Consider the following 23588-nt stretch of genomic DNA (forward strand, 5'->3'; position numbering starts at 1 on the left):
TACTCAAAGAACTCTAATAAATTAGTTAAACATCATTTCCTTTTCACAAACGCACATTGGCTCTGCCTGACTGCATTGAGATTTTCTAAATGACCTGCTATAACCTCCTTAATAACAGATTCCAGCATTTTCTTATGGCAGATGTTAAGCCAACTGGCCTTAGTTTCCTGCTTTCTGTCTTCCTCCTTTTTTGAATAGTGGAGTTACATTTGCTATCTTCCAATTTGATTGGACTTTCCAGAATCTAAAGAATTTTGGAAAATAAAAACCAATGCATTCTCTATCTCATCAGCCACTTCTTTAATGACCCTAGGATGAAGTCCATCAGGATCTGGGGATTTGTCAGCTTTTAGTTCTAATAATTTTCTCAGTACCCCTTCCTGGTGATGGTAATTGTGTCAAGTTCCTCCCTCCTTTTCAACTCGTGATTCACAATTATTTCTGGAATGTTATTTATATCCTCTACAGCGAACACAGATGCACAAAATCTGTTCATTTCCTCTGCCATTTCCTTATTTTCCATTATTAATTCCCCAGACTCACTCTCTGGTGGACCAACACTCATTTTACTTACTCCTTTCCTTTTTGTGTACTTGTAGAAACTCTTACTATTCATTTTTATATTTCTAGCTAGCGTTCTGTCATACTCTAATTTCTCTTCATTATTCTTTTAATCATTCTTTCCTGTTTTTTATATTCTGTCCAATCTTCTGACCTGCCTTTACTCTTTGCTGAATTGTACGCTTTTTCTTTCTATTTGATACTATTTTTAACTTCCTTAGTTAACCACAGATAGTGTGTCCTTCCCCTGGAGCCTTTCTTTCTCACTGGAATGTATCTTTGATGCGTGTTATGAAATACTTAAATGTATGCCACAGTATCTCTACCGGCATATCCTTTAATCTAATTTCCCAATTTACTTTAGCCAGCTCTGTCCTCAAACCCTCATAATTACCCTATTTAAGTCTAAAACACTAGTCTTAGATCCACTCTTCTCACCCTCAAACTGAATGTGAAATTCAATTATGTTGTGATCACTGCTATCTAGGGGTGCCTTTACTATGAGGTCATTAATTACTCCTGTCTCATTACACATTATCAGTTCTAGAGTAGCATGCTCTCTGGTTGGCACTAGAACGTGCTGCTCTAAGAAACTGTCCCGAAAACACTATGAACTCATCTTCCAGGCTATCTTTGCCATTCTGAATCATCCAATCTATCTGTAGATTAAAATCACCCATGATTATCGCTGTATATTTCTCACAAGCCCCCATTATTTCTTCCTATATACCCCATCCTACAGTGTGGTTACTGTTAGGGTGCCAATAAACTGCTCCCACAAGTGACTTCTCACCTTTACTATTTCTTATCTCTACCCAAACTGATTCTACATCTTAATTTTTAGAACTAATGTCATCCCTCTCTATTGTACTCATGTCATCCTTAATTAACAGAACTACCGCTCCACCTTTTCCTATTTCCCGTCCTTCCGAAATGTCATGTACCTTGAATATTCAGGTCCCAGCCTTAGTCATCTTGCAGCCATGTCTTTGTAATGGCTATCACATCATATATATCTATTTCTATTTGAGCTATCAATTCATTTGTTTTGTTACGAATGCTGTGTGCATTCAAATACAGAGCCCCTTTAGTTGTCTTTTTACTATTTATGCAACCTTTAGTCTTAACTGCTTGCACACTCTTAATTTTGTACATTCTGTCCCTTCCTGCCATGCTCCGATTATTATTTTTCTTATTGTTACTTTGCTCTCTTCCCTTGTCCTCTCTTAATTTATCATATCTTCTTTCACTTGATCCCTCGCCCCCACTATTTAGTTTAAAGCCCTCTCTACTGCCCTAGTTATACAACTTGCCCGAACACTGGTCTCAGTACAGTTTAGGTGAAGACAGTCCCAACAGTACAGCTCCCACTTTCCCCAGTACTGGTGCCAGTGCCCCATGAACCGAAACCCATTTCTCCCACACCAATCGTTGAGCCACACATTTAACTCTCTAATCTTATTTACCTTACTCTAATTTGCTTGTGACCCAGATAATAATCCAGAGATTATTACATTTGAGGCTCTGCTTTTTAATTTAGCCCTTGCACATACTTTCTATGCAGAACCTCTTTCCCAGTCCTACCTATCCACATGGAAAACGACGACTGGATCCACTCCCTCCCACTGCAAGTTCCTCTCCAGCCCTAAGCAGATGTCCCGAACCCCGGTACCAGGCAGGAAACACAGCCTTCTGGATTCTCGCTCTTGGCTGCAGAGAATGGTGTCTATCCCCCTGACTATACTACTCCCTACTACTACTATATTGCTATTTATTCCCCCCTCTTGAATGGCATCCTGTAACATGGTGCCATGGTCAGTTTGCTCATTCACCCTGCAGTCCCTGTGCTCATTCATGTAAGCTGAAAGAACCTCAGACCTGCAGGGGCTGATCCTCCTCCATTTCTGCCTTCTCGATTCCCTTACCTGCCTCACTCGCAGTCACACCCTCCAGTCCCTGACCACTGACCAAATCCGAAGACTCTATCCTAAGGGGTGTAACTGCCTTCTGAAACAAAGTGTCCTGGTAACTTTCCCCCTCCCTGATGCATTGCTGTGTCTGTAGCTCAGCCTCCAGCTCACTGACTGAGCAGAAGTTCCTGGAGCCGCAGACACTTACTGCAGATGTGGTTGCCTTGGATCACACTGGTGTCCATGAGTTCCCACATACTGCAGCTACAACACTGCCTGCCCTGCCAACCTTATTATGTTTTAAATAACAAATTATTTATTTACATAATTAATTTTTAATTAATGCCTCTCCTCACCAGCACTTACTGCTCTAATTTAAACCTTGGTAATACAATAAACCTTACCAATTAAAAATTAAACAGAACAGTAGACTCGCCAGCTTACTTCCCTCTGCTTGCCTGTCTTAATTCATTATTAGGTGGCTACATAAATTTTAATTATACTTTTTTCTAAATTCCTGCTATTAACAATATTAACACACATCCTAACAGCAATGTACTAACCTAGCTATTTACAGATACTCCCTAACAGCAATCACTCACCAACCAATCGCCTTACAGCTTTCCTGAAATGTCACTGTTTGAATTTTTTTCAAACTAAGTTAGCGCGCACCAACTCTTGAAGCTGTCTAGTGCTCCCTCGCAAGTCTGACTCCTCTCAGCTCCCAAAGGTAAGTCAAAGCCCTGAGCCTGGCGCTGTATTTATTCTCTCCCAATTCTCGGTGCACTGACACAGGTCCGACTACTCTCAGCTCCCAAAGGTGAGACAAGTATTTATTGCCCATCCCTAATTGCCCTTGAGAAGATGGCGGTGAGCCACCTTCTTGAATCGTTGCAGTCTGTGTAGTGTAAGTACACCCACAGTGCCATTCAGGCGTTCCAGGATTTTGACCCAGCGACAGTAAAGGAACGACGATATATTTCCAAGTCAGGATGATGTTCCCATGAGCCTGCTGCCCTTGTCCTAGGTGGTAGCGGTTGTGAGTTTGGAAGCTGCTGTCAAAGGAGCCTTGGTGAGTTGCTGCTGTGTACCTTGTAGTAGGTGCACATTGCTGCCACTGTGCACAAGTGATGGAGAGAGTGAATGTTTAAGGTAGTGGATGGGGTACAAATCAAGTGGCTTGGATGATGTCGAGCTTCTTGGAGCTGCACTCATCCAGGCAAGTGGGGAGTGTTCCATCAGATTCCTGACTTGTGCCTTGTAGATGGTGGACAGGGTTTGGAATCAGGAGAAAGTTACTTACTGCAGAATTCCTTGCATCTGGTCTGCTCTTGTAGCCACAGTATTTATATGGCTGGTCCAGTTAAGTTTCTGGTCAATGGTAACCCCCAGGATGTTGACTGTGGGGTTTTTAGCGATAGCAATGTCAACGGGAGATGGTTAGATTCTTTGCTATTGGAGGTGGTCATTGCCTGGCACTTGTGTGGGACGAATGTTACTTGCCACTCATGAGTCCAAGCCTGAATGTTGTCCAAGTCTTTCTGCATGCATGGACTGCTTCAATATCTGAGGAGTGGTGAATAGCACTGAACACTGTGCAATCATCAGCAAACATCCCCCCTTCTGATCTTATGTTGGAGGGAAGGTCATTTATGAAGCAACTGAAGATGGTTTGGCTTAGAACATTACACTGAGGATCTCCTGCAGAGATGTCCTGGGCTGAGATAATTAGCCTCCAACAACAACAACCATCTTCCTTTATGTTAGGTATGAGTTTTTCCCCTGATTCCCATTGACTTCAATGTTGCCACACTTCATCAAATGCTGTCTTCATGTCTAGGACAATAACCATCACCTCACCTCTGGAATTCAGCTCTTTCGTCCATGCTTGGACCATGACTGTAATCAGGTCTGGAGCTAAGTGGCCCTGGTGGAATGCAAACTGAGCATCAGTGAGCAGGTTATTGCTGAGTAAGTGCCACTAGACAGCACTGTTAATGACACCTTCCATCGATTTGTTGATGATTGAGAGTAGGCTGATGGGGCTGTAAATTTTGTGGATAGGACATACCTGGGGAATTTTTTACATTATCGGGTAGATGTCAATATTGTAACTGTACTGGAACAGCTTGGCTAGGGGCATAGCTATTTCTGGAGCACGTCTTCAGTACTGCTGCCAGGATGTTGTCAGAGCCCATAGCCTTTGCTGTATCCAGTGCCTTTCTTGATATAAGGTGGAGTGAATCGAACTGGCTGAAGACTGTGATGCTGGGGACCTCAGGAAGGGGCCAAGATGGATCATCCACTCTGCACTTCTGGCTGAAGATGGTTGCAAATGGCTTTTGCACTAATGTTCTGGGCTCCCCCATTATTGAGGATGGGGATGTTTATGGAGCCTTCTCCTCTGGTTAGTTGTTTAATTGTCCGCCACCATTCATTACTGGATGTTGCAGGTTGATCTGATTTGTTGGTTGTGGAACTGCTTAGCTCTGTCTAGAATATGCTGCTTCTGCTGCTTAGCATGCATGCTAAGTGTTATGTTGGCACCTCATTTTTAGGTATGCCTGGTGCTGCTCCTGAAATACTCTCCTACACTCTTCATTGAACAAGGGTTGGTCCCCTAGCTTGATGGTAATGGTAGAGTGAGGAATATTATCGGCCATGAGGTTACAGATTGTGGTTGAATACAATTCTGTTTCTGATGATGGCCCACAGCATCTCAAAGAATGCCCAGTTTTGAGTTGCTAGATCTGTTCTGAATCTATCCCATTTAGCACGGTGCTAGTGCCACACAACACGATGCAGGATGCCCTCAGTGTGAAGATAGTCACAAGGACTGTGTGGTGGTCACTCCTACCAATTCAGTCATGGGCAGATGCATCTGCAACAAGTCAGTTGGTGAGAGCGAGGTCAAGTAGGTTTTTCCCGCTTGTTAGTTCTTGCACCACCTACCGCAGGCCTAGTCTGGTAGATCTGTCCTTCAGGACTTGCCAAGCTCAGTCAGTAGTGGTGCTATTGAGCCATTGCTGGTGATGGATATTGGACATCTTCTACCCAGAGTACATTCTCTACCCATGCTACCCTCAGTGCTCCTTCTAAGTGGTGTTCACCATGGAGGAGCACTGATTCATCAGCTGAGGGGAGGCAGTAGGTTGTAATCAGCAAGAGATTTTCATGCCAATTAATGTTGAGGACTCCTAGAGCCACTCCCTCCCAACTGTATACCACTATGCCACCACCTCTGGTGTGTCTGTCCTGCGATGGAATAGGTCAGACCCAGGGATGGTAATAGAGCAGGGTTGTCCAATCTTTTCGGGTGGAGGACCGCATTACGATTTTTGCTCGGCCCGGGAGGCCGGTGAGCAAATTTCAAAAGATAAAGGCACTAAAAATTTATCTCATTAATATAAACAACAACAAATGTGCATTTTTGTGATGAAGCTATCAATGTGATGACTAATTTATTGACTTACTTTCTCGTCACTATATTGAAAACTGATTTAGTGACATACCTGGCATTGATTTTGCTTGCATAAGTAGTCAATCTCTGCCCACACATTGATGTAGCGATGCAAAGTATTCTGGATAGATGTCCATCTTTCATGGAAGACCTTGATCTCTCTCCCCTCTTTCCCCACGCTCTGTGTGTGTGTGTCTTGTTCTCTCTTCACCTCCATCCCCCCTTCTCCTCTAGGACTAGGGGACACAGTTTGAAAGTTTTGTGCAAAAGATGCAATTGGAATATGAGGAAGCACTTTTTTATGCAGCAGGTGGTAATGACCTGGAACTCGCAGCCCACTGGGTGGTGGAAGTGGAGACGATCTCTGACTTCAAGAGGAAGTTGGATGGTCACCAGAGAGAAAAAGACTTGCAAGGCTACAGGGATCAAGCCAGGGAATGGAACTGCATAGCTTCGTGGAGAGTCAGCATGGGCTTGATGGATAGAATGGCCTCCTTCTGTGCTATAATTAAATGACACTTTGATTCTCTCTCTCCCTCTCCCCTCTCTGTCTCTCTCTCTCTCCCCCTCTGTCTGTCCCTCTCTCCTTCTCTGCCCCCTTCTCTCTCTCTGCCTCCCACTCTCTGTTCCCCCCTCTCTCCCCCTTTTGCTCTCTCTCTGTCCCCCGCTGTCTCTCTGCCCCCTCTCTCTGTCCCTTCTCTCTCTCTCTGCCACTCCTCACAATCTTCCCCCTCTCTCTGTTCCTCTTTCTCTCCATTCTCGCCTCTCCCTCTCTTTGTTCTCGCTTCTGCCACTGTCTCTCCCCCCACTTTCTCTCACGCAGTTGCAGAGCGTGGAATGCTCAGCAGATGGTTGGTCAGTTCTTTTAAAAAGATCGCTGTCAGTTTCACTGCTGACATCAGGAACAGCCGTTTCCCAATAGACTCGAGGTTTTCCGGCAGGTTCTGACTTTTTTTTAATAGCCTGCCAGAAAACCCCAAGTCTGTTGGGAAATGACTGTTCCTGATGTCAGCAGCTGTCAGCTGTGAAACTGACAGCGATCTTTTTAAAAAGGCCGCTCTGTAAGAAGAAGACGACAATGGGAAATTTTCCATCTCCAGTCATGGTGAGGATGAGGAATAGCCCCGGATGGAAACGTTTGGCGGGCTGGACCCTGGCCCGCGGGCCATATATTGGACAACCCTGTGATAATGGAACACCAGCCACAAGATATGATTCTGTAAATATGACTATGTCAGGTCGTTGCTTGATTAGTCTGTGGGACAGCTCTCCCAATTTTGCCACAAGTCCCCAGATATTAGTGAGGAGGACTTTGCAGGGTCGACTGGGCAGGATGTGCTTTTGTCAATCTCGGATGGTCCATCCAGTTTTATTCTTATTCGACTTTTCTATAGTGGTTTGATATAACTGAGTGGCTGGGTAGGCCATTCAGAGAGCAGTTAGGAGTCAACTATGGGCTGGATTTTATTCCAGGGATGCCGTCCCTTTAAGGGACAACACCTCCAGAGTTCCCAGCCAGTTGGAATGGAGGAGACCTCTGGAGAGGTAGGTGGGGTCAGGGTTGTCAGGGCCCGCCTAAATGGGTCTGGCGATGGGGGTGGGAGGGGGGCAGCCTCACCACCGGGGGGAGCCCATTGGGGGCCTTGGATTATCCACAAAGGAAGGACACCTCAGACCCTGCTAAGAATCTGCCAGGTTTTATCTGGTGGCATCTTCCCCTCAGCGGCAGGCCTCTCCCGGACAAAATGGCAGGAGGGTCCAGACAACAGCGGGAACGGTACCCCATGCCATTTTGTTGGCCCTACCCTGCCTCCGTGCCTGTCTCCAAGGGTTGAACAAAATCCTGCCCCATATTGCTATGAGTCTGGAGTCACATGCAGGCCAGACTGGGCAACTACAGGAGATTTCCTTCCATGTCATTAAATGGGTTTTTATGACAATGCAATATGTTTGTTATTCCAGATTTATGAAGTAATTGAATTTAAATTTCCCCAGTCACCATGGTGGGATTTAAACTCATGGCTCCCAAGCGTTACTCTGAGCATCTGGATTACTAGCCCAGTAACATTACCACTATGCTACCGTCCCGACTTAAGGAACCTTAGTACTGGGGAATGGAACTCTGCTCATTTCAGCCACCCAGTGTTACCATTAAGCCATCAGGTCAGGTATAGCTTGGCCAGGTACAGAGTAAAGCTCCTTTCTGCCCCAAAAATGGCTCCAAGCAGAATCTCAGAAAAGCACCTCCTATTGCACGAGTTTGATGAGCTTCCCATTTCCCCACACCTGTGGCCCTCCAACTACAATTGCCAATTAGTGCTAGTTCTGTGACGATTTTATTCAATTGAAAAGGCATTTCATACAGTAACCATACAGTTAACAGACAGAGGCCACGTCCATCACAGCAGTCTGGGCTGGATTTGAATTTAGGATTCCGAAGTAAAGAATTAGGCTTGGATTTTGTAATGTGTGCATCTCTAGTGGAGCAGAATGCTTCCTTGACCCTAGTAATATTTCTTGGCCCTAGTAATTTGATTGTAGGAGATTACCACTGACCTCAGCTGAGGAGTTGCACCAGGGGTAGAGACCTGTTGTACGAGGCCTCGAAGGTAAAAGAAAGAAGGCAGCCTCCAAACTGCCTGAAATTTTCTTTTTGGTCAAACAGTTTTTGTTGCTGTTGATGGGGCTTGTGCACAATTGCACTTTGAGAGAGCTTTCACAGGATCTTCTATATTTGAACTCCAAAGGTCCCCCTCACCAACCTGTGAACACTGACACTGGGTCCTAACAGGTGGCAGGTGTAAGTGGGCACATTTTAGGTCTCTGGAAGGAGGTGAAGGCTTTAGAGTGTGTGCAGAAAAGATTTACGAGAATGGTTCCGGGGATGAGAGACATCAGTTACGTGAACACATTGGTGAAGCTGGGGCTGTTCTTTTTACAGAAGACAACACTGAGAGGAGATTTGATTGAGGTATTCAAAATCATGAGGGGTCTGAACACAGTAGATAGGGAGAAACTGTTCCCATTGGGTGAAGGGTCTGGAATCAGAGGGCACCAATTTAAGGTTGTTGGCAAAAGAACCAGAGATGACATGAGGAAGAACAGTTTTATGTAGCAAGTGGTTAGGATCTGGAATGCACTGCTTGAGAGTGTGGTGGAGGCAGATTCAATCATGGCTTTCAGAAGGGAATTGGATAATTATCTGAAGAGAAATAAATTATAGGGCTAGTGGAAAAGGCAAGGGAGTGGGACTAGCTGAGCAGCTCTTACAGAAAGCCAGCATGGACATGATGGACTGAATGGCCTCCTTCTGTGCTGATACCATTCCATAATTTTATGGACTCACCGACTGTGAAAGAAAGGGTGGCGGGTTGGGTGTGGAGGGGTGGTGGGGGGGCGGGGGGGGCATTGCGGTGGTAGGCAACAGAACAGCAGAGCACGTCCTCAAACAAGTTTATGTCCTGCCTACCCCAGATTCACAAAATAAATCAGGGTGACAGGTGAAGAATCTAACTTCTAGTGTGTAACCCATTGTGCCAGTTAGTTTAGAGAAAAGAGCTTTGTCCCATGTCCAAATTCCCCACACCTACTACCACAGTAATGATATTGTTTTTGTAACTGGCACTTACATTGCTGGAGCACTCTTGGGAAGACCCATGGCATTGGTAGACGGTGCAGAAGGCAATGATGGTAATACAGAGCTGAGGAAAGCCACTGGATTCTGAACTGGACTAGGACAGGAATTACCAGCATTAATGGAAGTTGGTGATACAACCCGAGGCTGAGAACCTGGCAGAGGAGGAAAAGGGGAAGAAGCGGCTTGTCCAATTGCACTTGCGGAAGAACTGTGTGAGAGTCGGGATGGCAAACTCTTACTGGGAAATCCAAAGTAATTTTCTTCACGATGCTGCTTCTCTGTCTTTTCAGATATTGTGTTCAGCGTAGGCAGAGGAGAAAGTGAGGGGGAATAACTTCTCACAGCAGCTGGCATTACATTCTGTGTAGTAATGAACTGCTTTGGCCGGGCATAAGTAAATGTCTGGGGCAGGGTGTTTTTTGGTGTTGGTGACCTGCTTGATGGGGATGGCTGCACAGATGGATGAGGAGCAGAATTGACAGCATTCATAGTGAACGGAATCGCAGTTGGAAGCGAGGAGGGCAAGGATGAGGACTGCGATGGCGACTGCTGTAGGATCGTTTCTTGCTGTTGTTCAAGTAGGACCTGGTTGTGCAGTTGCTGCAACTGGACAGGATCACTGCATATAGAACAGGAGAAAAAACAAACAAGCCAAGCAGTTAATTCCAAGTACTAACAGCTGCCATGGATAAAGATGTATATATTAACACAAATCTTTAAGCATTTTGATCAAATTAACTGACTGGATGTTACATAAACATTTATTTTTGTGTCTGATCCACATGCCACACGTTACATAGATCCTTTTGAGAGAATGTACATTACAACAGTGACTACACTTCAGAAGTACTTCATTGGCTGTAAAGCACTTTGGGACATCCTGAAGTTGTGAAAGGTGCTCTCTCAATGCTAGTCTTTCTTTCTTATTGAAAGATAAACCAAACAGCAACTTCCCAGATTTAATTATACTTTCAACCTGCTTCATTAGCTCCCCAGAAACCGTTTTAGGATCACCAGGTGGCAATTTCCAACACTGTTTTCAAACAGTGTGATAACTGTGTTCAGTACATACTGCCTCATTCTCACTGACATCAATTTTGCAATTTTGGAGTGGCTCGGGAATCAGGAACTATACCATATGTAGGACTCCAAGGCAACTCGGCAAACAACTGAGCAGGGTGTGCCATCCAACCAGGTGAACTTTGCATTGACCACCTGAATCAGTGGTTATTAAAGGGTCCTTCACTGTCTGCTTCAAAAATGGAGCAACAGAAGCTGTCCCATTGATTTCTGTGTGGCTCAGGAGTAGCAGTGCTCCACCAAACCTCAAGAATCTTCCCACTTACTGCTGATCCTTCCACGCCACTTCCCCCATCCATCCCACCTCCTGGGATCTCCTCCTCCCATTAACATTCCAATTCTGATTCAAAGCCACTGGATTTACCCCTCCCCCTTCTCCCTTCCCCCTCCTTTCTGCCCCCAGCCCGTCTAAGACTGGCCAGCTGCTGACAGCATCTTTCAGCACTGCCAGCTCACCAATATTATTGTAATGAGTGCCAACCATGAAAATGGTTTGGGCCTTTCACTGGTGCTATCAGTCAAGCAGTGCGATCACTACACTCACCACCCATCTAATATGCATCCAGATCAAACCTTGGGTTCACTGTCTCCAGCTTTAAAACTTTATGTTACTGCTAACATAACCCCAGATTTCCACAGCCAGTCATTCATTCTACTGGATATATAGTAAGGTCCTGAAATGGCAACTGGAAACTGTATCACAAATCAGATTGAAAGGATTCAGAAAAGGGGGAATTGAGGCATTGAAGTATTTTGGAGAGGAACAGCGGCTTAGATATTGGATTGGAAGAAAATAGATGGATCAAAAGTAGGTTTTTTGAGAAGTGGGCAATCACAGTGATTTTCAAGTGTCCAGAAATGGGGCTGGATTTTCAAATGCCGGCAGGGTCGGTGTGGACACCTCCAGGACAGACTCCAGTTTTTAAAGTGAGGTTGGGTGCGGGGGGGGGGGTGATGGGGGCAGGGGAAGGGAACCCACTTGCCTCCAAGTAATGCCCCACTAAGTTCCTGGGGGAGCACGTTAAGGGTCTGGGGTGGTCAGGACTGGAATTTTCAAATGGGATTCTGACGAACCTGACCAGTTTGGTGCACATTAGTGCTGTCGAGCTCACAGCTGGGTAAAGGGAAACCTTTTTCTTGCGGTTAAAGTTATGGGGCCCTCAGGGATCTTGCACCGGATGATGCACATTACCTCAGATTTGGATAGTTGTACACCGTTTTATTCCTTTATGCTGCTGGCCCGCTAAGGAGCTGCCTGCTCTCTTCAACAAGGCAGCGGGTGGCCCTGTCATAGCTGCTTTGTGCCTTTGCCGCTCGTATTGTGTTAGCGAAGCAGTTGAGACACGGGGTTGGGACTAGAAATTATATGGGCGTAGGGTTCCCGACCCTGTTTTGAAAATCCAGCCCATGGTATCTACATGACATGTATTGTTTACAGAAAGGAGAGGTAGTTTAATGGACTATAGGAACAAAGGAGCAGGAATAAGTTCCTCAATCCTGTCCTGGCATTCAGTGAGATCATGGCTGATCTTCAATCGAAATCTTTAAAGCAGAAATTGATAGATTTTTATTATCCAAAGGTATTAAGAGATATAGGGCAAAGGTGGGTATATGGAGTTAAGTTGCAGATTCAGCCATGATTTCATTGAATGGAGGAACAGGCTGGAGGATTAAAGGTCTCCTCCTGTTCCTATGTGGGTCTGACTTAAAAGGAGCTAATTTCTACAAACGTCAACTTTAGCCATGACAAAATTGAAAATACTATGGGCCCGATTTTCTCCAGATGCTTCAGGTGCCAAAGAGCTTCCGCAGTGACCAAGATGGGGTCTTCAGCTGCAATGTTGGTTTAGCCCACCTTTCGTGCAAGGCACCAACTTGCTAAAGGAGTTGAAATGCAGACAGCCACCTTGAGCAAAGGTAAGGCTCTGACTGCCAATTAAATTGCCTGCTAGCACTCATTAAAGAGGCTGCACACATTTTGGTGCTTCGCCCGGCAATTAATGCTCTCTCCTAACAGTGAGCAGCTGAACAGGAACAAACAAGGCATTGCTGAGGATTTTAAGTGCTTTTAAAAGCCGTGCTCAGCTTTCAATGTTCACTTGTTGCTAGAGATTTACTGGGCTGAATTTTATGGGCCCCCCGAGATGAGTTTGGAGGCGGGAGGGGAACCATCGCCTCCCCGTCGCATTGCAGTTTTATCGGGGACGGGATAGGGTGATGACAGCCTTCCCGCCCAGAGGCCAATTGAGGACCTTATGTAGCCTATTAATGGCCGCTTAAGGGCCTCTTTCTGCTGCCTCTGTGATTTAACCAACTGCGAGGGACAGCCTCCGCCATGCAAGGTGGTCGCCCAGGAAAAGGAGCAACCTTCCTGGGGGCTCACGGGTGCAGGGTCCCTCATCCGTAGGCAATCTGTGGGCCACGTAGGGCCTTGGCCAGGAAAAAGTCTACCCCCGTAAACCCCTCTCCCCTTGAACTGAACACCCACCCTCCCACCCACCTTGTCAGGGCCTGCCAGTCTGGCCCTGGCAACCCCGCCTCACCCTCCTTGGATCTGGGCTCCAGTGCTGGGCCTGGGTCCAAGGTCTCTTGCAAGGCCTCAAGCTCCCGTGGCACTGCCAATACTGTTGAGCTGCCAGCCCTTTGATTGCCCAGTAGCTCTTGGAGGCAGGATCCCCATCTTTAAAGGTAGGAGGATCCTGGCGTTGGTCTGTTAATTGGCCTGGTGCCATAGAATCGCTCCAGGGGGTCTCCAGCTGGCCAAGGCAAGATACCCCCCACCGCCCCTCCATCCCCCCCTCCCCCCACCACCGGCCTTTTCAGCCCAGCCGTGGGCACAAATTACATCCACAATGTTTGAAGTGGACTTTTGAAACACATTGGGAGACTTTCTGGGGTAGTTTATCAAGACTTCACTAACACTCCATCAACATTCTTGCTGGAAATGTTCTGAGGACCTCACTGAGAAACAGTAACTACTGTGCTACTCCATCTTATACAAGTCACCAGGAGAAAGGGAGTGCTTGCTCATGGGACTTTGCTAGGAGTCCGACTTGATCTGGAGGAGGAATGGGAGGAGATGAGGCCAGGCAGAGCAGCACCAGGTGCAGGAGGAGAGAGATACAGAAGGGCAAGGTGGGCTCCATCACACCCCTGAGGGTACAAAACATCTCTTCTCCTCTGGAACATATGAGAACATGTATGTCTTCTCATTCAGTGCCTGAGCCATTTTAAAATGTTCCATTGTGTGCCAGCCAGTGCACTTCACACTTTCAGTGGAAGTGGGTGCATGGAGCTACTATTCCACAAAAGTTGCTTCTGATCAGCGCTTGAGTGCTAAACCTGCAAGTGTCTGTTATAGTACCCTCAAATGTTTAAATTATGGTACCCATCAGTTAAGCTCAAAGTTACAAGCTAAAACTAGACTTTCAACAGACATGTCTTATTAGCACAGAATCTGCTTAGTGCCTGTTTTCACCTTTTCACCAAAATAATCCCCAGGATATCTAACAAATAAAAACTGAAAATGTTGGCCCATCAACAACAAAGAGAAAAAAAAGGGTGTTGTTTCAGGTGCCTGCCTAACCCAAACTGTTAACTGTCTTTTCACTTTGCAGGTACCAGCCTTTTGAACATCACAATTTTAATTTCTTCACTATTGGTGGCTGTGATTTCAGCTGCCGAGGCACTAGGCTCTGCACCTCTCTCTCCTCCTTTGAACCTCTCCCTTTGACCAAGCTTTTGGATCTGTCCTAATATCTCCTTATGTAGCCGGTGTCAAATTTTGTCTGATTATGCTCCTACGAGGTGTGTTGGGACCTTTTACTACATTAAAGGTGCTATATAAATTCAAGCTTTTTTTTTGTTGGCAAACGTGCTGTGTATTTCCAGCACTTTCTATCCAAGGTGTAGTAGCTGCAGATGCTCAGTAGTGGGTCAACTTTATTTAGTTGGAGAACCTTTACGGAGAAAGTAAGGACAAGTCCAGGATTTACTCTTCAATCAGTTACATCAATGCAGCCTCACATTAAACAGGTTCAAAGCAAAATAAACCACATTTTGTAAACAAATGTTTTCAATTAGCATTCAGCCCAAATATCCTACAGCACACAATTTACACTGAACTTAGTTCTTCCGTTTCTAGAACAGTGTCCAGATTACTAATGTCCCTATTCATGTTGCAGTCATGAACCTCAATTTTCCACTTTACATTTTCAGCTTGCGACGAGATCCCAAAGACAGCATTTTAACAGCTGCAAAAAAACACGTCTTCTGATTTATTGTACTATGTCCTTTGAACCTATTTATTTTTATTCCTCAATTTATATTTAATCATGCTTTAGGAGATAGAAGAAAGCAACAATGTAAATTTCACCCCCAGACCACCTGTGAAGTAACAGCAGGATTCAACAACAAATGATATCTATATAGTTGTGTAGAAATTCACCCATTGCAGGGTGAGACCTGAGGAGCTGCCTATGTTGGGCTTTTGGTCACATTTGGAGCCGGTGAGCTGCACAGAGCTGTGGACAAATCATCAAGATCAGGCCTGTGCTGACAATAGAATGGCGGAAGGGGTAGGGGGCAGAGACTGGACCCTGGGCCAGAGGGGACAATTGGCTCTGGTGGAGATGGTGGAATTGGTGGCAAGAGCAGACTGATCATTGGCTGGGGGAGGAGGGTGAGGTAAATTATTGATGGGAGGAAGGTAGAATGTGGGCAGGGAAGGCAGTGGTGGGCGGAATGAGATAGCGAGTAGAGCTAGCGGGGGCCTGGGTCAGGGAGGAGGTAGTGAGAGTTGAGGGGGAGGTAGTGGTGCATGGGGTAAGGCTGCGGAAGGGTCAAGATTGCAGTGGGTGGACAAGGGGAGGTGGTGATGGGTGGTGGGGAGATATAGCGGTGGGCAGACAGCAGGAGATAGTGGTGGACGGGTTTGGGGGGAGAGGTAGTAGTGGGTTGAGTGAAGGTATTCCAGAATTTCAAAGCCATGCAGGACAAAGCAGCCCGCTTGATCAGAACCCCATCCACTACCTCAAACATTCACTCCCTCCACCACTAGCGCATAGTGGCAGCAGTGTAAACCATGTATCAGGTGCACTGCAGCATCTCACCAAGACTCTTTTGACAACGCCTTCCAAACTGACGACCTCTACCACCTAGAAGGACAAAGGCAGTAGTCACATGGGGGCACCACCACCTGCAAGTTCCCCTCCAAACCACACACCTGTTTAACTTGAAATTATATTGCCATTCCTTCACTGTCACTGGGTCAAAACTTTGGAACTCCCTTCCAACAGCACTGCGGGTGTATCAAACCACTTGGACTGCAGCAGTTCAAGAAGGCGGCACACCGCGACCTTCTCAAGGGAAATTAGGGATGGGCAACAAATGGTGGCCTTACCAGCGATGCTCACGTTCCATGAAAGAATAAAAAATAACAAATGGGTAAAGAGGATTACTCTGTTCTGCATTGCAGCGCACCTTTCCCAGAGGATCCGTGATGGTGGTCAGGCTCAAAACTAGGAACATTGCCTGGAAGACCTGAGTACCGATACAAAGGAAGATTGCACTTCTTAAAGAAGCTGTCAAAATAATACCAAGAGTATGGCACATGTTTCGGTGCCAGAAAATGTTGCTTGTCAACCTGCTCCACGTTTAATATAGGCCCTCACGTCAAGTCGTCACATAAATTTATCACTCTATCACTGCTTCTCCTGCTTTCTGATACTAAAGCAGGGCAGAAATTCAAGCTGCAACTCACACATGAAAGCCTTGGCACACTGACAACCTGTTCACACATAAAATTATTGTCACACATTTGAGCTCCATGGCCATTTCTAGCACACAGGTTGGAGACATGTTTTGCTGTTCATGCACTCCTTCAACTTACAACACCTAAGACAGCTCTGCTTGCCCAAGGTGCCATGCAATTCATTTTAAAAGACAGACGATCATTGGCTGCCTATCCACATCGCCCAACCAACCCCTTCCTTGAACACGAGATTGTGTAATTACCTTTATAATACAATGAAACAGACCTCAAACCAGGTAAAGGCTCAAAATATTACAAGGCCTGGATTCCCTTGAAGATCACTCTTGAGATCAACAATAACTTGCTTTTAAATAATGCCTTTAGGAATGTTATCAAACAAAATTTGACACCAAGCCACACAAGGATATATTAGGATCGGTGACCTGGTCAAAAAAGCAGTTTTTAAGGAGCGTCTTAAGGAAGAGAGAGAGGTAGAGAGGCTTATGGAGCTAATTCCAGTGCTTAGAGCCAAGAAGCTGAAGGTACGGCCAGCAATTGTGGAGCGATTAAACTTGGGATTGTGTAAGAGCCAAAATTGGAGGAACACAGGGATCTTGGAGGGTTGTAGCACTGGAGGAGGCTACAGAGATATATCCTTATAGAAGAGCACAGAGTGAATAGGGAAAGTCGAGTTACATGTCTTCCCCAAGCTAATATGCAATTATTATGTCTGCTTCACCACATAGAAACATCACACACAATTAGCATCTTGCGATGCAAGCTCTGTTTAAAAGTGCGACTTGGAGTTATCATTCTAGAATGTGTTCCCTTACTTTCATTGTAGGCCTGGAAGAGCAGTCTGCCAACACTACCAGAGATCCTGAAGAAGGCGCGACCTCCTAATACCCTATGTTTTCTCATCAATGTTTGCAAAAACCAGCACAACTACACACATCATGAAGGATACAGTAACCTTGAGGATCTTAAACTGGTTGAGTCATAATTAATAGCTCAGGAAGGCCAAGTGATGACAGCAGAGGAAAAGCGTGAACATGGTGATTGCATGGCTGCCATTATTGACAGTATCCACTTCAAGAAATGCAGCAATGTAGAGATGTCAGACAACCATGTAATACTGCTGTAGCTGTTTAGTGGGAATGGAGATGCAAGTATGGACATGCTGACATGCTGCATTGAACATTTGTCTTTATACAAGGCTGTGGCAGCAATTTTGGCACTTCATTGAACTCCATGAAGTCTCATGGCATCAGGTCAAATGTGGTCCAGGAAGCCTCTTACTGATTACCAACTACTGCCCTCCCTCAGCTGATGAATCAGTACTCCTCCATGTTGAACAACACTTGGAAGAAGCACTGAAGATAGCAAAGGCACAGAATTTATTCTGGGTGAGGGATTTCAATGTCCATTACCAAGAGTGGCTTTGTAGTACTATTACTAACTGAGCTGGCTGAGACCTGTAGGTCATAGCTGCCAGACTTAGCATGCAGCAGGTGGTGAAAGTACCAACATGAGGGAAAAGCTACTGCCATCTGACCAAGACAGTATTAGTAATGCCCACCAGCAGAATATAATTAAACACCCAATTAACATACAATTAACATGAAGTTGGGAAGCTCACTGATGATTGCACAGTATTCAGTTCCATTTGCAACTCCTCAGGCAATAAACAATTCCTGTCCATATGACTCTGCACAATCTTTCTGGAAACAAAGTCCCATCTTCACAATGATGACACCCATTATCGTGTTATGTGGTGCTAAATGGGTCACATCAAGAACAGAGCTAGCAGTTCAAAACTGGGCATCATTGAGGTGCTGTGGACTATTGAACCACAATCTGTAACAAGCACCAAGACGTAGCTTGGCTGGTGGTGAGAAGGGCCCTCCCCGTCAGATCCTTCATGCACACCCGAAGTCTCGCCCCCTCCGCACAGTGCCCCCGCATTGGCTGTGGTGGGGAAGAGACGGTTGCCCACCTCCTCCTGGAATGTGCCTTTGCAAAGCAGGTGTGGAAAGAGATGCAGTGGTTTTTGTCAAGGTTCATCCCAAGCAGCTCTGTAACACAGGAGTCTGTGCTCTACGGGCTGTTCCCAGGGACGCACACCGAGACAAACATCAACTGCTGCTGGAGGACTATCAATTCGGTGAAAGACGCCCTTTGGTCTGCCCGAAACTTGCTGGTCTTCCAGCGCAAAGAGTTGTCCACCACCGAATGTTGCAGACTGGCACATTCCAAGGTCCAGGACTACGTGCTGAGGGACGCACTAAAGCTTGGGGCAGCCGCAGCAAAGGCTCAATGGGGAAAGACCACAGTGTAAGGTTCCCCCACCAAGATGGACTGAGGGGCTGGATCAATGGGAAACCCCTCGAACTGTATCGTTAATATTCTCAATTGCTGTAAATGTAAAACTGTAATTGACATGACAATTGTGAAACAGAAGGGTTGGGAAGAAACTCATGACAGTATTGAAGGAAACTGATCTCCCTTGCAATGTTTGTATTTTTTGGTGCTGTTTGGAAACTGTTTGGCAATGTAATTTTTACAGATTTTTATGAATAAAGTATATTTTGGAAATTAAAAAAAAAAAAAAAATCTGTAACCTCATGGCCTGGTATATTACTCACTCTACCATCACCATCAAGCCAGGGGACCCACTCTGGTTCAATGAGGAGTAAAGAAGAGCATGCCAAGTGCCACACAAGACGTAACTGAAAATGAGGTGTCAAGCTGGTGAAGCTACTATACAGGACAATATGCATGCTAAACAGCAGAAGCTGCATGTTATAGAGAGTGCTAAGCAATCCCATAACCAACGATGAGGTCAAAGCTCTGCAGTCCTATCACATTCACTCTTGAATAGTGGTGGACAATTAAACAAGTAACATGAGGAAAAAGTTCCATTTTCAATGATGGTGGAGCCCAGCTGTCAATGCAAAAGACAAGGCTGAGCCGTTTGCAAACATATTCAGACAGAAGTGCCAGGTGGATGATCCATCTTTGCCTCTCCGGAGGTCTCAGCGTCATAGATATCAGATTTCAGCCAATTCGATTCACTCCACATGATAAGAAATGGTTGAGGGCACTGGATAGAGCAAAGGCTATGGGCCCTGAAAAGACCTCAGCTGCAGTACAGAAGATCTGTGCACAAGACCTACTCACACCACTAGCCAAGCTGTTCCAGTACAGCTGGCATCTACCCAGCAAAGTGGAAAATTGACTAGGTATGTCCTGTCCACTAAAATACCGTTACTAAAGAGCTGAATTCCAGAGGTGAAGTGAGAGTGACTCCTCTTGACACCAAGGCAGCATTTGACTGAGTGTGGCATCAAGGAGCCCTAGCAAAATTGAAGTCAATGTGGATCAAGGGCAAAACTTTGGTTAGAATGATACCTAGCACAAAGGAAGATGGTTATAGTTGTTGGAGGCCAATCAGCTCATCCCCGGGACATCACTGTAGGAGTTCCTCAGGCCAATGTCCTAGACCTAACTATCTTTGGCTGCTTCATCAATGACTTTTGCTCTATCATAACACAGAAGTGTTATACCGTAGATAACCAGGCGGTGAAGGATAGAACTGCAGCCTCGTCTTTACACACTTTATAAGCTTTTATTTACAGAGACACACATGATAAACATACATCTCCTAACTCAGCCCACATAGTTTCAGTCTTCTATATATAGTACAAGTGAATCCCCAATTAATGCCCACCAGCGGAATATAATTAAACACCCAATTAACATACAATTGACATGAAGTGGGGATGCTCACTGATGATTGCACAGTGTTCAGTTCCATTTGCAACTCCTCAGACAATAAACAATTCGTGTCTATATGCAACAAGACCAGGATGTTGCCTGGGCTGGAGCATTTCAGCTATGAAGAGAGACTGAAAAGGCTAGGGTTGTTTTCCTTAGAGCAGAGAAAGCTGAGGGGGGACATGATTGAGGTATACAAAATTATGAGGGGCATTGATAGGTTAGATAGGAAGAAACTTTTTCCCTTAGCGGAGGGGTCAATAACCAGGGCACATAAATTTAAGGTAAGGGTTTAGAGGGGATTTGAGGAAAATATTTTTCACCCAGAGGGTGGTTGGAATCTGGAACGCACTGCCTGAAGAGGTGGTAGAGGCAAGGACCCTCACAACATTTAAGAAGTGTTTAGATGAGCACTTGAAACGCCATAGCATACAAGGCTATGGGCCAAGTGCTGGAAAATGGGATTAGAATAGTTAGGTGCTTGATGGCCGGCATGGACACGATGGGCCGAAGGGCCTGCTTCTGTGTTGTATAACTCTATGCCTAAGACCTAGGCAACATTCAGGCTTGGGCTGTTAAGTGGCAAATAACAATCATGCTACATAAGTGCCAGGGAATGACCATTGCCAACAAGAGTCTAATCACCTCCTCTTGACATTCAATAAGATTACCATCATCAAAATTTACACTGTCAACATCCTGTGGGGTCACCATTGACCAAAAACTTAACTGGACCAGCCATATAAATGCTGAGGCTACAAAAGCAGGTCAGAGGTTGGGCATTCTGTGGCAAATAACTCATCTCTTGATTCCCAAAATCTTTACACCGTCTAAAAGGCACAAGTCAGGAGTGTGATGGAATACTCTCCACTTGGCTGGATGAGTGCAGCTCCAACGCCGCTTAAGAAACGCGACAGAATCCAGGACAAAGCAGTCCGCTTGATCTGCAGCCCATCTTAAACATTCACTCCCTCTACCATCGGCCCACCATGGTTTCAGTATGTACCATCTACAAGATGCAATGCAGAAACTCACCAAGGCTTCTTTGACAGCACCTGCCAAACCTGTGACCTTGACCAACTAGAAGGAGCAGACATATTGGAACACCACCATCTTCAATTTCATTTCCAAGTCACACACTGTCCTGACTTGGACATATATTGCCATTCATTCATTGTCACTGGGTCAACATCCTAGAACTATGCACCTAATAGCAAGTTGGGAATAGCTTCACCACATGGCCTGCAGCAGTTCAAGAAAGTGGCTCACCACCACTTACTCAAGGGTAGCTAGGGATGGACAATAAATGCTGGTCTTGCCAACGATGCCCACATTGGAGAATGAATAATGGAAAAAGAAAAGCACATTGGCTGATACTGCAATTGATCTCTATATCAGCCTGGAAGGAGGCAGAGACAGAATAATCGACCTTAAAAGGCAAATCACTGCAGCAGGTTGGCTGCTAATTTGTCAAATGGATGGCTTAAAAATAAAAATGATAGAAGTTAAATCATGCAGGGTAATCCCACAATTCCCTGATATATGCTTCCCATGGATGAGGCTTTCCACTGGGAGCTCACATTCAGAACATCATCCTTCAGCAGCAGACAGCACAGCTCTCCAACTCACTCTCTGCTGACACGCAGAACCAATTCCTCACGCTGGGTGAGCGTTTCAGGGTTTATAAGCATGCTTGATGGTCTACTGTATAGGGGCAGTGGATATGGTGTCTGCTTATTTTCTACATTTCTCTACATTTCAAAAAAGAAATATTGTACTTGGCATGCTTTGAAACCATTCTCCATTATTAATTTTAACTTGACTCGCCAGCTCAGACTGTAGCTCGCATCTAGATGCTTTGTCATTCGCTGAGCTCTTAAGAAAGTTTGTATTGGGAGAATCGTTTCATCATGCACAGTCTTCTTGCTCTTCAGCCAATGACTTCCAAATGATTCAATTACAGTCGGTTTTACAGTGAACAGACAATAATCAGCTATTTAGATTCCACATAAACATGTAACCAAGTTCTTTTAAAAAGTGAAAACTTTCATAAAAATGCCAAAACAAAATTATGATAAAAATGAGGAGCAAAAATATTCTGTAAAATTGCAAATTAAAAAATGGCTAAAAAGCCCCTTAAAAGAGCACGACTGCACATGGTTTCCAATTAACTTCACTGCAGATAGACAATGGAAACGGCCAGCAGAATCCTTCTGTTAGCCACGAGAAAGTTGGGTTATGATTAATTTAAATGTATTAAAAGATTTAAATGAAGTTGTTGCATATGTTGGGAAAAAGCACTTCAGACAAAAACCCCAAAGGTGACATGCAAGGGAAAAGTGGGAAGAATCTCGTGTTAAGGATGTCCCTGAGCTTTTCCAACCTCTGATCAGCCATTCTGTTCAAGACTACGAGACATGGAGACTGAAAAACCAGATCTACAATGCATTTGTGTTAGTGAGCAATGCAACTGAAAGCCAAAGGTTAGCAACAGGAAAGAGAAAAGTCATTGACCCTTCCTTATTCTCATGAGAAGTCCTGGGAACCTTCTCTCCATTAACACTTCGGGGAGACAATGTCACTAGACTAGTAACCCAGAGCCCCAGTCTAATGCTCTGGGGACAAAGGTTTGAATCCCACCACAGCAGAAGGTGAAATTTGAATTCAATGAATAAATCTGGAATTAAAAAATCTAGTCTAATGGTGACCATGAAACTACATTGTTGATTGTCATAAAAACCCAACTGGTTCACTAAAGTCCTTTAGGGAAGGAAGTCTGCCATCCTTACCTGGTCTGGCCTACATGTGACTCCAGACCCACAGCAATGTGGTTGATGCTTAAATGCCCTCTGAAATGGCCTAGCAAGCCACTACAAAGCCCCAGAAAAGGAATGAAACCGGACAGACCATTCGGTATCGCCCTAGGCACTGACAACAGCAAACTGAGCCCTGTAGACCCTGCAAAGTCCTCCTTACTAACATCTGGGGGGCTTGTGCCAAAATTGGGAGAGCTGTCCCACAGATTAGTCAAGCAATAGACTGCCATAGTCATACTCATGGAATCATACCTTACAATGTTCCAGACACCACCATCACCAGAGGTTGAACACTAATTGGTGTACCAGGGGCACAGAATGTAATCTGGGTGGGGGACTTCAATGTCCATCACCAAGAGTGGCTTGGTAGCACCACTACTGGCCAAGTCCTGAAAGACAAAGCTGCTAGACTGGGTCTGTGGCAGGTGCTGAGGGAGCCAACAAGAGGGAAAAACATACATGACCTCATCCTCACCAATCTACCTGTTGCAGATGAATCTGTTCATGACAGTATTGGTAGGAGTGACCACTGCACAGTCCTTGTGGAGACAAAGTCCCGTCTTCCCATTGAGGCTACCCTCCATCATGTTGTGTT

General features: G+C 45.3%; 1 protein-coding gene across 4 annotated transcripts in view; it reads right to left on the bottom strand.

The window, feature by feature from the left end:
* mypn (myopalladin) overlaps positions 1-23588 on the bottom strand; it is a 414790-nt gene that overhangs the window by 75985 nt on the left and 315217 nt on the right. For 3 of the 4 annotated variants that reach the window (XM_068052409.1, XM_068052411.1, XM_068052412.1), the window contains one exon: positions 9561-10187. In XM_068052409.1, coding sequence (XP_067908510.1) covers positions 9561-10187 — 627 coding nt within the window. Of the gene's footprint in view, positions 1-5983; positions 6133-9560; positions 10188-23588 lie in introns of those variants that run through there. The other variant, XM_068052413.1, reaches the window with a different exon arrangement.

The sequence above is a fragment of the Heterodontus francisci genome, chromosome 20, assembly GCF_036365525.1.
Source record: "Heterodontus francisci isolate sHetFra1 chromosome 20, sHetFra1.hap1, whole genome shotgun sequence".
NCBI lineage: Eukaryota > Metazoa > Chordata > Chondrichthyes > Heterodontiformes > Heterodontidae > Heterodontus > Heterodontus francisci.